The sequence below is a fragment of the Trichechus manatus genome, unplaced genomic scaffold, assembly GCF_000243295.1.
Source record: "Trichechus manatus latirostris isolate Lorelei unplaced genomic scaffold, TriManLat1.0 scaffold00155, whole genome shotgun sequence".
Classification (NCBI taxonomy): Eukaryota; Metazoa; Chordata; class Mammalia; order Sirenia; family Trichechidae; genus Trichechus; species Trichechus manatus.
In genome coordinates, this window is record NW_004444091.1 from 150,997 (window position 1) to 166,502 (window position 15,506).

Sequence of the window (15,506 nt, forward strand, 5' to 3'; positions counted from 1 at the left end):
ACTTTCCCTCTACCTGGTCCCACCAGCTCATCTGGTTTCCACGATCACACCTTGCACCTCCCTATCCCCATGGACCTGTTCACCAGGCCCAAATCCACCTCTACCCAGACCCTCTGAGGCAAGAATGGGTCCTGCCGTCCTTCTCCCATATTCTCTTGTCGATTCCTCTAATTAGGTAAAGACAGTCAAAACAAGGCTAAAACAAGACAGTAGAGCAAGTCCACATCAGAGTCCTTCGTGACCATTGTCTCAATGTGGGTGGCTTCTCCCATGACCATGGCACCCTGTGACCCCCACAGTAGGGTGACCAGCTTGTCCAGAGCTGCCCAGTGTCCTGGGAGCTTCCTCATTTTCTGGCAATAGGGAAGTTGATCACCTTACTGCAGGGTGACCCAGTGAGCCAGGCCAATGTTAGCTGGGGGCTCACCCTTTCCCTACCCAAGGGTACTGAAGAAGGGACGAGGGAAGGGCCATGGTGGCGCCGCTGTGTGATACAGCAGCAAGCCACCTCCAGGGCTCTTCTAGGGTGGCTAGCTCTTACTTTCCCTCTTCCCAGCAGCAGGGGCTCTTGACCTCATCACCCTTCCTGCCCTCAGAAAGGCCCAGGAACTGGGGGCTCTTTGGCACTTCAGAATGATCACAAGTAGTTTGCCTTTTTATTCATAGAGAACAAAATTTACAAAGTCATTCATACAGTTTTTGTGGGTTTTTTTACTGACTTCGAAAATTGGGAATATTCAAAATACACTTTTATCCCACTCCATTATGTCATTATTTACACATATGTACAAGAAAAATGTTAGAGTCTTTGTGTGTGTGTGCATGTGTGTGTGTGGTCCGTGGTGTTGTGTCTGTATTAAAAAGCTCTGCTGGTCAGGTGGACGGGAGGGCAGGCGGTGTGATCAGATGGAGGTGCCGTGGGAGGTGTCCAAGGCCTCTGGAAGGACACCTCCTGGCACAGGCTGGAAGGACATGGGAATGGGGGTCTTCACGGGGCTCTGGCGGAACAGCCCCCCGTTGGGCGACCGGTGTTTGCACTGCATGGCGGGCATGGTGGCCGAGCTGCTCAGCGGCAATGGTAGGTTGCTGCCAGGCCCTGCCGAGAGTGTCCGGCTGGTGCTGTGGCTGCTCTGCTCTGGAAGGAACGTGCTGACCGACAGCTGGGTGTTCTGGTACTCCCGCGTCGGCTCCAAGGCCTGGCTGGGAGCCAGGCCCCCCATCTCCAAGGCTGACAGCTCAATGGACGCCGGAGAGATCTGCTTGTGAGCGATGTCCTCGTCCATTAGGCTGTTCATGCGCCGGTGGACCTGCTCCAGATTCACTTCTTTGTCCTGAAAGGAAAGCAGAGAAAGGCCTGGTCGAGCCCTAACCTGAGCCACAGGTGGCTTCTACACACCCCAGGAGGCCTGAAGACACAGGGCTGTGCATCCTGGTGGACAGTAGGGGAGCCCACATAACTTCCCCACCCCTCAATTGTGTGGCCAACCCTCAGTTATCTGGGGAGCCACTGGCTGAGAACACTAACCCCGGTTAGCAAAGAGCCTACCAGCAGGCCTTGGCGGCAGTGTGCCTCCCCTCTGCATTCTGCTTAAGATCCAGCACACCCAGAGACAGCCCTTTCAAAAGACACTTTGAAAGACTGGCAGAGACAGGCGTGGAAAGGAGTCCCCGGGAATAAAAAAGAATGGTCCTTGAACCCCTGCTAGGTCCCCTGTAAACTTGCTATTGGAGTCCCTGAGTGGTGAAAATGGTTAATGAGCCTGGCTGCTAACCAAAAGGTTAGAGGTTCAAGTCCACCCAGAGGTGCCTCAAAAGAAAGGTCCGGCAATCTACTTCTGAAAAATCAGCCACTGAAAACCCTTTGGAGCAGAGTTCTACTCTGACACACACGGGGTCTCCATGAGTCACAGTTGAATCGACAGCAACTGGTTTTGGTTATTTTGCCACTTAAGGTTCACAACTCTGAAAACTCTTGCTTTGATTACCCTCACCTTACACAAAAGGAGGCTCAGGTTCCGGAAGGTGAAATGACATCCCCAGAGTCACAGCGTGGGGGAGTGTCAGAGCCAGCACTGGAACCTGGAGAAGGGGTTAAGTTCTGCCTGCTCCTGAGGCCCATGCTCTCCCTATTCAATATCTCCAGAGACGCAGGGAGTGGCAGAAGGGGGACCATATTCCTTTCTGGAAGATCAATGGGGCCTGGGTTTCTGGATGGGGGTAGGGGGTGGGGACAGTGAGGAAAGGGTGTTTCAGGAGTCAGCTGATTTCCTTCAGGCAGCCTAAACGAAGCATTCTCACATGTGACACTTTCTCCACATGGTAAATGACATCACAGACAAATGTTTTGTTTGTTCATTAATGTATTTGCTTAAGAAAGAAAATAAAACACAACAAATTGTCACTCCTTTCCATGCTTGGGGATTTGCCTACTAGGTCAGAATACATTAAAGAGGTCACGCTGCTTGAAAGCCCCTGAGGACAAGGACAATGGGGTCTGCTTCCTCGGCCGTCCCTCATGTGGTGGCACACAGGGTCAGGTGCCCAGCAGAGGGTCCACACTGGTTCCTTGTTGGTGATGTTCACTGCCTGCCCTTCCCTGATGTCAAGATCAGCACTGAGACACACCCACAGGTGGTCGAATATTAACGTCCACTCTATAAGACTGCAGCTTGTTTCTTGCCTACCTGTGGGGTTGCTAGAAACGCAAGAAATTCAATAGCCCTGAAAGTGCTTTCAAAGAAAATGAAAGCAACCACGCATCTAAGGGTTGTTCCAGTGACCACTTCGAGCTGCTGTGGGGCTGAGGGGCTAGGGTTTCACCCAGGAGGTGGCTCCCCTGGATGACTGGCGTGAGTACCCCCTCACCTGAGTGCACCAGACACAGGGTTAACCCCTGCAAAGACTCACCCCAGCACTTCTCTGCAGTTCACTCCTTGCTCCCACCACCCCCGGCACAGAGAGAGCAGGAACAGTGCCCTCCATACCTTCAGTGACTTCACGACTGGCACACAGAGCCCGGCTTCTGCTGGGAAACCTGTTGTCTTTTCCAGAACTTTCCCCAACACAAGAAAACGACAAATCCCATAAAACAATGGAGAACTCATTCCAGGTCAGGAGGAAATCTGAGAATGGGAGAGCCAACTGGCTGGAGGATGGAGGAGAGGGTGGGGCCTAGCTTGACATCATGAGTGGAAATTACATCAGAAATCGTTGGTATAGCCCATTGGAAGAATCAAGATTCCTGTGATCTGAGGCACCAGACAAGCTGAGCTCTGCTCACTGATGCGCAGAGACCATCTCTGAGTTGGAGGCATTTCTGCACGGCAAGTATCATGGGTAAAATTAGGGAAAGCAGCTGAAGAGTACCAGGCCTCTACTTTGCCCAAGCAGAGACCATGCTTCCAGTGCCTTTCACTGACTCTTTCCAAAGTTTGTAAAATACATAACAAACAGAACTCAAGTTCTCTTCATAATCACCTGACATCATGGTTGAGCCATCCCTACGCAACCTTGCCCCTTTCTGTGTATTTTATTTGTTTGTGTAGTTTTTATTTTTGCATGTGAAACTATTTTAATAGTATTTTCCAGTTGCCATATTGGGCATTAGATGTTTTGGGGCCACTGAGCTTCAATTCTCCCTTCTTCATAAGACTATGACTTATTTGCTTTTGGAGAATTACTTCTTCCTCGCTGTATAACATTTTGGCCAGTGCCTGCCCACCTGTAGCCAAGAAGCAGGAGAGTGACCCAAGTGAGGCCAATAGAAATTAATCTGAATCCTGAACAAGGAGAAAAAGAAGCAGAAAATGGATGATGTTTCCTCCATTGCCGTGGTAGTGCTTCACCAAACTTTCTGCCCCAAGACCATTCTCCTAGCCCCTACCTCCTAGGCCTCTGGACAAGACCTGACCCCTGCCCATCACAGTCTGCATCTCCAGCCTTCTCATGGATGCTGTGAGCTCTGGATAAGCCATTGATGCAGCCTGCTTCCTTTGAACTGACCATAGTCAGTTTTGGTAAATATCTTTATCCCTAGGCCATTTTCATTTCAAAATCTATGAAGGCACAAGACTGGTACCAGACAGCCTGGAAGCTGGAATACCTTGAGAGAGAATTTTAGATATTGTTTGGGTGTACTAACAAAGCTTTCCCTTCTACCCCTGTCCCCACCTTTCCTGTTAAAGTGGTTGAGCAGACAGCAAAGCTCAGAGAAGCCTGTCAGGCTTGGTACCCTTGCTGGCAGAGCTGTCTTTTGTTTCCATGAAAGGAAAACTGGTAGCCAGGGGGTCCTGGGAATCACTGGAACAACTGGTCAGTTGCATACTGTTGCTTTTTCCTCCTTTCTACTTTCTGTTCAGGGCTTTAAGGAATCCTTTGGCAGTGAAAAGAAATACAATTTAAGAGTGAACTGATTTGAATAGGGAGGTGAGTGTCTTGGCAATAGCTGTGTCCACTCTGGATTCTTAGTTAGCAGGGAAGGGCCTGGTCTCTCCCCTCAGAGTCCATGGAGCACTGGGCCAGGTCAGTTGTTTAGGAGGTGCCCCTAGTTTTGGTGGGGTCTGGAGAAGGAAAATGGAGAACTTCCTGGCTAACAGGCCACAGGAAGGCAGAAGTTGGGAGTGGGGACAAAGCTAAAAGAACCCTCTCTACCTAATGCCAAGGAAACACAAGGAGAGTTTCAGTAGAAGACCAATCAACAAAAATTCCTCTGAAGAAAAAATGTGAGCAAGGGGTTTTTGAGATGGATGCCTTCACTGATGAAGTTCACGGGAGAACAGGTTCTGGGAGGGCTTTAAAAAGTGGTAGGGCAAAGGCAAGGGGCAGTGGTGGTTCAGTAATAGACATCTTGCCTTCCACGCGGCAGATCCAGGTTCATTTCCTGGCCAATGCCCCTCAAGCACAGCCACCATCCATCCCTCAGTAGAGGCTTGCATGTTGCTATGAGCCTGAACAGTTTCACAGAGCTTTCAGACTAAGATGCACTAAGAAGAAAGGCCTGGTGGTCTACTTCCAAAAATCAGTGAATGAAAACAACAATCCATGATCCATCATGGGAAGGGCACAGGACCAGACAGCATTTCGTTCCATTGTGCACGAGGTTGCTATGAGTTGGGGGTCAACTCGATGTCAGCTAACAACACCACCACCAGGGGAGAGGCATTCATCTACCAGAATACACAGAGTTGTAAGGAGTTGACCAGGTAACATCAAAGCATCTAGGATAAAGACTAGCTCAGGACATGGGTGTGGAGATGGCTGAACTGCCTTAAGGTCAGCATTTCTGAAGGAACGTGCTTGAATGAGCAGTTTGCTAAATTCAATATATATATTTTTTCTGCCTGAAATTAAGGACAAATGAAGCAGTTCCAATAAAGACTGCAGTGAGAATCCACTCTTAACTTCCTCATCTCAGGACATGGAGAAATGTCCACAGCAATTTAACAAACCTCCCATGGAGAGCTTCCAGCCCCAAATGCCTTGAAGGAAAGCATCCTTTCTGCACCAACTGGACCTCACTCTATTCAAATTCCACTCTGGCTGAGAGCTCCAACCTCAAGACAAACCCTGGGAGAAGACAGCGTCATCATAAGCTCCCTATACTGATTGTGTAACTGGACAAGAAAATTAGTACAACTAAATAAAGCAAATGCCTGCCTGTCCTTTCTGAAAAATAAATGCAGCCTGTTTCCGAGTCTTATGGCATGTGTTCCGAGCTGCCTGCCCAGCGCTGTCCATCAGGGCCAGCACTGAAGCGCAGAGAAAGAGAAAACCATGTAGTCTGGAAACTCTGGAAGCACTGTCTTTTTCTTATCACCATGGACCACCAATTTATCACATGCAATGTCATGTCTGGTGGTAGTCAATGTGTCTCTGGCCAAGAAGAGGCAGGAGCAATCAGCCCACTCAAGGAAATAGCCAGGAGTGATTTGAATAATTATCTATATTTTAGACAAAATGGTGCATTCTATTATGTTATGCAGATTTATATAATGGGCTTTTTTTATGTGAGCTACATCAGTTTACATCCTCATTATTTCAAGGTTTCGATGCTCAGCCAGGTAATGACAGCTGTGGAAAGAGACTTGGAAACTCACTCCTGCCTTTGTTAATTTACTGTAGGTAACTGACCTAGTCAAACACCTCTGACTGCGACATGAAACTCACTGACTGTATTCGCCGTGCATTTGGCTGAATCCCAGCTTTGCCTTTCTCGCCCCATATTAAATATGATGACAAATGCACCAGTAGAGGTTACTGGGGAAACTCTCAGAGGCATTGCCTTGCAGCGAGATAAAGAAGTTCTATAATTAAGCTGCTGTTCACCAATGTGGAAATAATACCGTGTACTGGAAAACGGTGATTAAACTATCTTCTATGTTAACAGCCTGGGACACGTGGGACTCATTAGAACTGACTTCGTTCGGAGTTCAATGGCTCCTCCTTCAAGTTGGGCAGGAACAAAACTGAGGACAAGGGATTTCCCAATTGACTGGGACAGTTGTAGGTGGCATTCTCCTGTTCCCACTGAGACTATCCAGTTGGCAAATGAGACCCAACAGCTGGGAGAAATGCAATCAATGTGATCTTAGGTGTTGTCCAAAGATTTACCCGACCCCAAAGATTCTGGGTTGGGGATCTGAGAGTAACAGTTGGGTAAGAGCAAAGGAGTTGAATGTTCAGTCAAGAACGTGGTCTCGGGAGATGATGGGCTGCTTCCAGGGCATCACGAGTAAGAGCTCTGATCTGCTCAGCCACAGTCCTTGTAGGAAGGACTATGAGAAACAGGAGCTAACGGCCCCCTCACAGCACAGGTAGTACAAAGGAGTGGATGGAGGCCCAAGGTGAAGAGACTCACCCCAGCTCACACAATCCACAGGAAGTAGGGTGTCAAGCTAAGAACTCACACCGACAGGCTCTGAACCCTTGCTCTCCTCTGCTACGCCAGGCAGCACACTCCCAGTCTCACCTGGAAGGAGTGTGCAGACCAGTGGTTTCATCCCTGGCAGGATATCAGAAGCACACACAGAGATTTTAGAAGTTAACAGTTGTCCAGACCTAACCAATCAGACCCTTTGGGGAAGAGGGCTCAGACAGCTGTATTTCTAAAAAGCTCCAGAATCAATCACCTCTAATGCGCAGCCAGAATTGAAAGCATTGATTCAGCTGCAATGAGCACACAACAATTTCACATTAATAATGTTTTCTTCATAGGCACCCAGAGTGGTTCATTCATTCGATAAACATTTCAAGCACCTAATACCAGAGGAGCTGATGTTTTTGGTAAAGCATCCATCTTGGTCCTTGGCACATGGAAGGTGCTCAATTCTTCAGTTATATCCACCACCTTTAACGAGAGGTCCACCGTTCCAGAGACAGGCAAAGTGACAGGAATGCAGAGGGGAGCAGGTAAACAAGCAATGGCAATGCAAATCACACTTGTATGAGGTGCCTGCTCAGGAGAGGAGGCCCAGGATGGCAGGAAGTTCTGTCATAGCTGGTTTTGAGATACACACTGGTTTGTGATAATGTTCAGCTCCCTCAGACTGGAAGGCCCTGGGAAAGGGCTGAAGCACACACTCACTACCGAACCCTAATGCCAAGCTGTGTGATCTCAGCTGTGTAGCTGTCAGGCCAGCCTGTTTTCCACAGAAGACAGAAACGGCGGCTCAGAGAATTACTAACAGTGACCAGGAGCCTGGTCCAGGGAAGAGTTCAGAGTACACACCCTTCTTTCCCCAAACCCTCTGGGAAATGCTTGGTAGGAACCCCTCCTCCTGCACATACCCACTGGAAGCCCAGTGTCTAGGGCCCTCAGAAGAGCCTGCCTCTGGGAGGAGGCTGGTATACGGAGGAGGACTGTATGGGAGGAGAGTATGCAGTTTGTCAGGCACAGGGAAGCTGCCCTAAGAGTTGATTTGCCTCCCCGACCCCACCGCCCACATGCCTTACTGCTTATCTCCACGTCCTTGGGAATGAGAAGCCTCCTGGCCACCATGAACCAAGCATGAACCATGGGCCAGGTACTTCCTCAAATGCTCTGCCACCTTCCCTCATTGAATCCTCAGGACAACACTATGAGATTGGTATAAAGAAAGAAAGGAATGATGCAGAAGAGAAAATATCTGTTTGGAGTTGAAGCAGGCCTCAGAGGGGCAGAGGCAGGGAAGCGTGTGGGCCAAAAGAGAGTATCACTGGGATGGAAGTTTCCATGGAGAGCAAGACTGTGTTGTGGGGACGTGCAGAAAGAAGCCAGCCCACTGGCCAGAACAGATGGTCTAGCTGCCATTCTGCACCCCACAGTCCAGCCGCCTGGCCTCTGCTCAGCTCCTGTCTGCAATGGAGGCGGAGGCTGGAAAAAGCAAGCAAGGCAGGACGCAATATGAATTCCAAGCTCCCACCCCAGTGACAGATGATTCATCCCTCACTCCTCATGTCCTCTCTCATCTTTATTTCATGAATATTTCATTCCCAGAGCAAAGGCTCCACGTCCCCCATAAATCTAGCGGGTGGCTCCGTACTGCATGCCTGGGGCTCAGTGCACTCACCTGCATTGGTTAACTACATAATCGCCTGATTCCTTACAAAAAAATATGAGCTCAAATCCCCATGAATATTAAGAGGTTGAACGCACATTACTACATCTCCTCAAGTAGGTGGCTACGAGCATCCGTACTCTGAAGATACTCAGTGTGAGCCATTAAATACGACGGGAGCTCCACCCAAAGACGGGCTCCCGACAGGTAAGAAATATGGCCAAGGTCCCAAAACGAAACATCCTGCGATTAACCAGATGCACTTACCTGATTGCAAACGCTGCTCCATTAAACACGGCAACCAGAGCACAGACTAGTTCTGGATTAAACGCCGTCATTATTCCTCAAAGGTTTTAAAGATCTGCTAGTAAAACACTGGTTTTCAACCTGTCTCCTGGTTCCTATCCCTACAAGATGAGAACAAACCCCTTGGCCTGGCATTTACAGTCCTTCTGAGCTTGGTCCCGCCGCCTCCTGCATCCTCTTTGACTCACATCTTCTTCCTGATGCCCACACTCCAGCCCTGGTGCTCCGGGAGTGTTCTGGTGTCTTTTGACCTCTGTGCCGTTTGCCCTGCCACAGATACAATTCCAATCTCCTCCCCAGCTGTCTGACTGCTTCAATCCTCCGACTCAGTTCTAACAAGCCCAGCCCAAAGGAGTCTTCACTAAGGAGCACTCTCACCCCTACGGCCCTGCGTGTCCTGGCTGGGCTGGGACGGCCTCTGCACTTTCTGGGCACCCATCAACCACTCAGGACAGCCTGATCAGCAGCACAGAGCCCGCCTGGGCACTCTGCCACATCTTTCCAGGTGGTGGTAAGTTCCTTGAGGACAGGAGCTGTGGCCATATAAGCATGTTTATGAATAGGGGAGGAAGGGAGGCGGGGAGGAAGACATTTCAGTGAAAATCAAAAACCCATTAAAAATAGGAAAAGATGTAATGTTCCCTTCATTCACCATGTCACCCTTCTCAGCTACCCCAAAGGAGCTAGAGGAAAGGCCGCATACTTTCAGATGAACAGCCTAATGAGTCTAAAGTGCAGCTTCCGCCTGCCTCTCACCAGTCCCCTTCCCAGCCCAAAGTGATCGGCAGCCAGGTCAGGGAGCCCCACATTTTCCAGGCAGGGCCAGTATACTTATTCTGTCATAGCTGAGGTCCTGGGCTTATGCAAAGGACACAAAGGAAGACGAGATGCTTCCTCTGGCAAGCAGGGGCTGCTCCTCACTGCTAGGTCATCTCTTGGTCTCTCTTTTCGCCTCTGCCTTCCTATCTTTGTCTCTCCAGCAATCAGTCTGTGATGATGACTTTTATGGCTATGATGCACATTTTTGGCACCAAACACTGGTCTAGATGTTGCTCTGCAGTTATTTTGTGGATGTGATTAACATTTACAATCAGTTGACTGTAAGTAAAGCAAATTAACCTCCATAATGTGGGTTGGCCTCATCCAATCAGTTGAAGATAAATTAACCTCCATAATGTGGGTGGGCCTCACCCAATCAGTTGAAGATAAATTAACCTCCATAATGTGGGTGGGCCTTACCCAATCAGTTGAAGTCCTTAAGGGTAAAAACTGAGGTTTTCTGAGGGAGAAGAATTCTGCCTCAAGACTGTAAATAGATGTTCTGATGGAGTTTCCAGGCTTATGTATTTTGGACACAAGACTGCCTGAATTTCTAGCCTATGGATTTTAAACTTGCCAGTACCTACATCCCATAAACCAATTCCTTAAAATAAATCTTAAAAATCTCTCTCTCTCTCCTCCATTCCCCCTTGCTCCCTCCACCATGACAACTAACTCTGGGCTTCCAAGTCTGGGCCTGTGGGAGGTGAAGGGACATGACTATAAGGGGACATGGACTTCTAAATTAGAGGAGGGATGCATCCTTCTGCACTGACATTCAGAGGATGTCCTGGAGGGCCGAGTCCAAGCCTGTGTCCACATGGCCCTCATGCCCCTGCCACCTTGGACTTGGGTTCATGACTGCATGGTGCTCTCCCACCTGACAACCTTGCCACCCCTGACTCCAAAAGCATTCACATAAAGGAAATCAGGCTGCAGGCTTGGGGGCGGGGGGAGGCCTGGCAGTGGGTGCTATGCAGATCTGTTAGTGGGCCTGTCCTCCCTGGCGCTGCCGGGTGCAGCCACCCTGGCTGCCCACTGATGCTTTTGTGCATAGACATGGGTGGTAAGAACAGGGAAAAATGCGCTGGCTGTGGCCTGGGTGCAGGGGCTGACTGGGAATGAGCAGGCTGGAGGGGAGAGCTGGTTTGCAGCCCTTCCTTAGAACTGCTTGTCAGAATAACTCGCTGTCTCCCACAGCGACTTTCTCCATAGAAAGCTTCCAGGAGCCCAAGAAGCTTGGGACAAGACCATTAACTCTTCCTCTAAGTGGGTTTTCCTTAGCTCTCTTTCTTTCTTCCTTCCTATGGTCCAGGGAGCATCAGAGAGCCCTGGAGGGTGTGGGAGACCCAGGCCTTGCATTCCCTTGCATGGGGGTACGCAGAAGGCAGAAAAGGAAAGCGCTGCCCCAGAACATTTCAAATGGGCTAAGCACGCAGCAGCCCTTGCAGTGAGAGACAGTGTGATGGCAGAGAGCTCACAGCCTAGTGTGCGCAGACAGTCTGCAGGTGCGGTGGGGTGCCCTTCCCTGTGGGACTCCATCCCGTACGGCCACCTAGGCCACAGAGAAGGGTGTTATGGTGCCACTCCCGCCAGCAGGCCTCCACCCTCCTCGGGTCTGATGTAGGCTGCTTTCCTGCCTCTTGTTTGAGATTTGCATCTGTTTGCACCAACAGAATTGACAAGTGGGGCTGTGGTTCTGGAAGAGTGTGAGGCAGTTTAGCATGCAATGACAGCCCTCGGGTGGAGTGGCTGGCCAATGCCCCATGTGTCTGGCTGCGTGTCACCACCACATGGCACTCCCTGCCACCCTCTCTTAGCAGAATTGTCTCCAGAGAACCTTGGGGAAGCCTTCATTTCCAAAGAAATGGAGCTTAAAGAAGAACAAAAATCCGCGGGAAGGAAGTGCTGAGGGGCACAGGCAGCTCATGGTCAGCACAGGTGTGGAGGACAGTGGTCTCCGGACCTGAGGTCTGGACAGAGACACCACAGTCTCTGCACTGGGTGTGCCCAGGAGGGACCAAGCAGAAGACTGGACCCTGCCAGGCAGGAGGGAGAGGGGAGGAGGGCCGGTGGAGGGCCCTGGTGGGAAGGCAACCAGAACCATGAAGAACTTGCTTCTCTCTTATCCCTAGAGCTGGTCTCTCCAGGTCAGGGTGGAGGCACATGGGCAGGGCCGGGCAGGTAGAGCTTTCTGGTGCTGCCCAGGGGTACGTGAGCTGTAGATAAATATAGGACTTTAGTGGCCACGACCAGCACCTTGGCACATGGAAACATCCCCTACATTTGCTCTTCTGCTTTCAAGACACAGTGAAACAAGAACACAACCCTGCAATGTAAAACACCGCCTCTGTCTCCAACAACGCGGCTCGGGTACGCACTAACAGTGAGAACCCCCCTCACAGAATGGCCCGATATGACTCCCCCACTCTTGGCTCATGATGGGGACACAGGGCCCGTGCACAGACCTCTTTGGGGGTCTCCTGATGGCATCGGTTACTGTTCCACCACAACTCCAGGGCAGCCACCAGGCAGGCGAGCAGAAGGCCAATGGCCAGGATGCAGAAGACTCCAGCAAAGCTGTGCAGCTTGAGTGACTTGCCGTCTGCCTGGGCACTGGTGTGGCTGGTGAGGTCACAGCGGCCTGAGTGCGGCCACCACTTCTGCTTGAGCACATCAAGGTCACCTGTGTCCTGTAGCTCCAGGATCCTGCAAGATATAACCCGGGTCATCTGCAGCCACGGGTACCTTCCCCACATGGCTGGCCCCACCAAGGACAGGTTGGAGCCATCATGGCCGTTGTCTGCCCCAGCTTTCCCACTCCAATCCGTCTCCACACCGCAGACATACTGCTCCTCCCGAACACAAACTGAATTTCATCACCCCCTCTTCAAACGCCTAGGTGCCCTGTCCCAGCCAGCCCCATTGCCTCCCAACACGTCCAAAGTTTATAACAAAGCACACATGGATCCTGGGGCAAGCACGATGCTCAGAATAAACAACATGGGAAGGAAGGAACGAGTGAGACAAGCCTCACCCTGAGGATAAGAATGTTTATACATACAAAAGCACTTGTCTGCAAACTTCTGTTAAGTATATCCCAAGTCTCTCCCACTAGGATTCATCAAATCATGCACCTATTCATTTGATTTAACAAGCATCTGCACTGTACCAAGTACAAGTGTTCAACACTGGCAGGCTTCCCATTTAGAGACATGAGCATGGGTATTACAAGTATAGAAATTAATATAAAGAGAGAAACTGTGATAAATCCAATGTAATGGAAGTAGGGTGTTCTAGGAAATGGTATGGTGGGGAGTTAAATTGAAGGAGTTAGGAAGTCCACACTGAAAGGTGACGGGTGACTAAAAACCTGAAGGATGATTAATCATACACTAGCTCACACTCATCTAGCATGTTCTATGTGTCAGGGAGCATTCTAAGGGCTTACAAACAGTGTTTAATCCTCACATCAACCCTATGAGATGGTTATTTCTATTTTCTCTATTTTTACAGTGAAGGAAATTAAGGCACAGAGAGGGGAAATATTTTGCCAAAAGCATTTGGTAGTTGGCAGGGTTTGCATTCAACAAGGGGGAGGCAGACACTTCCAGAGACTGGAACCATGTTTGACAGTCTTGTCTGGAGTAAGTTCTAGGAGTGCTTGAGAAGCTGAAACATAGCTGGTGTTCCTGTTGAGCAATAGTGAGGTGGAGGACGGTGTGAGATGAAGGCAGCGAAGCAGACAGAGGCCCAGAGCACACAGGGCCTCACAGGCCATGAGAGGGAGTCCGGAATGTATCTCATGTACAATGGTGGGGCAACCTCCACTGTTCCTGCATCCCCCAAGAAGGTGGCTGGATGGCAGTGAGCATTCATCATGGCATTTTGTAGACACCTCAGTAGAAATCCAGGGGTCTAAACATGAGCCAGTGCTTGCTGGCAGCCTCCAGGCCACTCACACTCATTTGGGGAGGGGCTCTTGGCACTTGGTCCATGATGATGCACTCAGTTGACCACACTGCAGGTGCCTCTTAGGTGTGAACAGTCAGAGATGAGAGGGTCTTTACACCCGGGAGGAGCTCACTGACCTTTGCGCAGCTGAACAGTCTCTCCCTGGACCTGCAATGCAGGCAAGATGTGCTGACAGGCCTGAGGCTGAGCTCAATCACATGCATTGGCTGGTGACTTCAGGGGGGCAGATGGCAGCCCAGGCTGGTCCCCTGACCTGTCAGTGTCATGGGCCCAGCGTAGCATGACTTCAGGCTACCCTCTGCAGTCTCTCGCTGGCTGGGAGCATCCAGGGGTGGAGGCACCAGACTTCAGCTGGGGGTCCTGGACAAGTCACTTGCTCTTCCTCAACCTCAGCTTCCTTCTCTACTGAGCATAGGCCTAGGATGCCCACTAGATGAGCAGATCCTTCACACAGGGCTGGGTACCCGCAAACCCCCTCCCCCATGTGTGCCCTGGGCCAGCACAGTGGCTGCCACAGCTCTGGCCCTCTGGGATGTTTGCTGTGTCAATAAATACATGAAGAAATCCACTGAATAACGAAGACATCTAAACTAAAGTGGCTGTGGTGAGGGTGAATGAGATAACGTCTGTTAGAGGTCCAGGGCACAGATCAGCACACAAGTCTCAGGATGTGGCTGTGAATACAGTACTTGGCTGTTGAGATGAGTATGTGCTTTACATGTGCATCTGTGTGGTTGGTGTCGGGCTTGGGTACCAGTGAGCACCACGGATTCCGGGTACTGCCCATCACATGACCAACAGGGCAGGCTCAGCATGGCGCTACGTCTGTATGGCTCAAAGTATCGCAGGCGGCTTCAGGTCTGTGCGTCCACTGACTCCACCAACCAGCAGCCACTAACTAAGCCCCTGCCAGCAGGGATGACCAGGCAGGACCCTGTGGCAGTTACAGCAGCCCAGAGCCAAACATGCACGAAGCCCCAGGGCCTTTGAGAAGACTTGGAGTGACCTACTGGCCATGCAGAGAGAGACAGCAGAGCTCCGTGTTCATCAGCACAAACCCTGCTCTGATGGATGTCAGCTCAGATTCAGACTCCACCTTCACAAGGGCCACGTGACCCCGGGGAAGTTCTTAGACTTCTTAGCCTTAGGGCTGTCATCATAAAATCTGGGGTTATGATAAGTGTAGCCAGCTTACAGGATTATTGTGACAAGATGAAAAGAGGGAGCCAGGCAGATAGTCTTCCCCAGATCTGGCACGTAGTAAATGCTCAGCCAATGCAGGTATACAGCCATGTTCACTGCAGCACTATCCACCATAGCCACCAGGCAGAAACAGTTTAAATCCATCAACAGGTGACTGGATAAATAAAATGTGGTACATACCCGCCATGTGTCATGGAATTGTGTCCCCCCAAAGTATCTGTCAACTTGGCTGGGTCATGATTCCCAGTATTGTATAATTGTGTACCATTTTGTAATCTGATATGATTTCCTTATGTGTTGTAAATTCAATCACTCCGATCTAATAAGATGGATTAGCGGCAGTTATACTGATGAGATATACAAGATTGGATAGTGTCTTAAGCCAATCTCTTTTGAGATATTAAAAAGACAGAAGCGAGCAGAGACACATGGGAACCTCATACCACCAAGAAAGCAGTGCTGGTAGCAGAGCATGTCCTTTGGACCTGAGGTTCCTGCGCTGAGAAGCTCCCAGCCCAAGGGAAGATTCATGACACAGACCTTCCTCCAGAGCTGATGGATAAAGCGTTCCCTTAGAGCTGATGCCTTGACTTTGGACTTGTAGCCTACTGGACTGTGAGAGAATAAACTTCTCTTTGTTAAAGCCATCCACTTGTGGTATTTCTGTTA

General features: G+C 50.2%; 1 protein-coding gene across 1 annotated transcript in view; it reads right to left on the reverse strand.

The window, feature by feature from the left end:
• Nucleotides 1–622: 622 nt before the first annotated feature.
• The window catches only part of GRID1 (glutamate ionotropic receptor delta type subunit 1), a 1,005,377-nt gene continuing 990,493 nt past the window's right edge, over nt 623–15,506 (reverse strand). Inside the window, exons 14-15 of the mRNA XM_004386072.1 lie at nt 12,128–12,368; nt 623–1,331 (exon numbers count right to left, since the gene is read on the reverse strand). Coding sequence (XP_004386129.1) covers nt 903–1,331; nt 12,128–12,368 — 670 coding nt within the window. The 3' untranslated portion in view covers nt 623–902. The remainder of the gene's footprint in view (nt 1,332–12,127; nt 12,369–15,506) is intronic.